Here is a 1,592-nt window from a genome sequence, read left to right as displayed (position 1 = left end):
TGAGGAGCGTTGGTTTCCAGGTGAGGGGTGGGGGTGGCTCAGAGGCGGGACAGGCCCGGCCGCGGCCACACGGGAGACAGCAGGGGGCCGTGCTGTGCCCGGACGGCTGGTCCAGCCTCTGGCCCAGACACCCCCGGGCAAAGCCAGGAGCCCCTTTCTGTGAAGCGTCCGGAGGGGCCCGTGCCTGCCGCAAGGTCTCGGGCGTGGCCGCCTGCTCTGTCCCCCAGGAATCTGCCTCTTCAGTGACCTGGGACTGCAGCCGGGACCAGCACGAGGGGCACAGGGGACGGGGCCGAGGGCTCTGCAGGCCCCGCGCGGCCCTGACTTGCCACCAACATACTTCACCAAGCAGCCCCGTGCAGAGCTCAGCCCGACTGCCCTGTGACCACAGCGGGCACAGCGGGGCAGCTCGGGGACACGGACGGACAGAGCGCCTCGGCCTCCGTGCCCACAGCCTCAGCACCTCACGTCACGCGTTGCCAAGCCGTGCGTGACTAGAACACCGGTCCACCAGAAGGGCCGAAGCGGGCGATGAGGGCCAGGACGACGCCGGCCCCCAAGACCAGCCCAGCCCGCTACCTCCCGTGTGTACGAAGACCTGCGTGGACTGGGGATGTGAAGCTCACGCCCAGCTGCACCCCGGGGCACACGTGCCCGCGAGACCGGACGGCGGACGGTTACGGCGCCTGACTCCCACAGAGCCGGCCGCGGGTCAAGTCCCGGACCGGTGGCTTACGACTCACGCCGGGCAAGTGTGCGTGCATGGCCACGACCCCGAGGAGGCCGGAGAAGGGACTGCGGTGTGGGTGTGCCCCGGGGATCACTTCTGTCTGCCTTTCTGTCTCTCTCTCTCTGGCAAGTGCACGCGCCCTCTAGCAAAAATCGCTTAGAAGAGAAACAGCGGAAACAGCAGAGGCAGCAGGGACGCGGGCCCACCCGGGCCGTCGAGGGTCGAGGGCGGACGTGGCTGCCCGGGGTGCCCAGCACAGGAGACGGGAGGGGTTCTTACCACCGCGGGCCAGAAGGGGTACTTGTGGTATTTCAGCCAGACCAGCATCCCCACTTCAAACGAGCGAGGCTCTAGGGTTAAAGACAGGGAAGACGTCAGGCGAGGGGGCATCCCCACACCTGCCTTCAGAGGGCCTCACCGGGATGGGGACACGCACCCCCTCTGGGCCCCCCGCCAGGAAGCAGGCCACGACACACGGACACGGTCCAAAGGCGTGCTGGCGCCTGGCACAGACCCGCCCCCACGCGCCCAAACAGCCGTGGGCAGAAGGCCCTGTGGACAGGGCATGTCCCCGCTGAGGCCCCTGCTGCCGGGAACAGGCCCTGGGAGACGACCAGCCCCGAGCGAGGGTTCAGGGGTTCAGAGGGCAACGCCACCGCCGCACATACCCCTGGGGGTGGACAGACACCGAGACATGGCAAGCGCAGGCACACAGGTGCTCACACGTGCAGGCCACACGCACGCACACCCCACAGTCCACATGTACACGCGTGCAGTCCACACACGTGCAGTCCACATGTACACACATGTACACGTGTGCAATCCACACACGCACACCCCACAGTCCACATGTACACGCGTG

The 1,592-nt window shown here is 67.8% G+C and overlaps 1 protein-coding gene across 1 annotated transcript in view; it reads right to left on the bottom strand.

Moving 5' to 3' along the window:
* PWWP3A (PWWP domain containing 3A, DNA repair factor) overlaps positions 1-1,592 on the bottom strand; it is a 14,285-nt gene that overhangs the window by 6,060 nt on the left and 6,633 nt on the right. Inside the window, 1 exon segment of the mRNA XM_027769566.1 lies at positions 937-1,080. Coding sequence (XP_027625367.1) covers positions 937-1,080 — 144 coding nt within the window.

Source organism: Tupaia chinensis, unplaced genomic scaffold, assembly GCF_000334495.1.
Source record: "Tupaia chinensis unplaced genomic scaffold, TupChi_1.0 Scaffold149964_1, whole genome shotgun sequence".
Taxonomy (NCBI): Eukaryota; Metazoa; Chordata; class Mammalia; order Scandentia; family Tupaiidae; genus Tupaia; species Tupaia belangeri.
The sequence above is the reverse complement of the archived record's forward strand: the minus strand, read 5'-3'. Positions and strand labels throughout refer to the sequence as shown.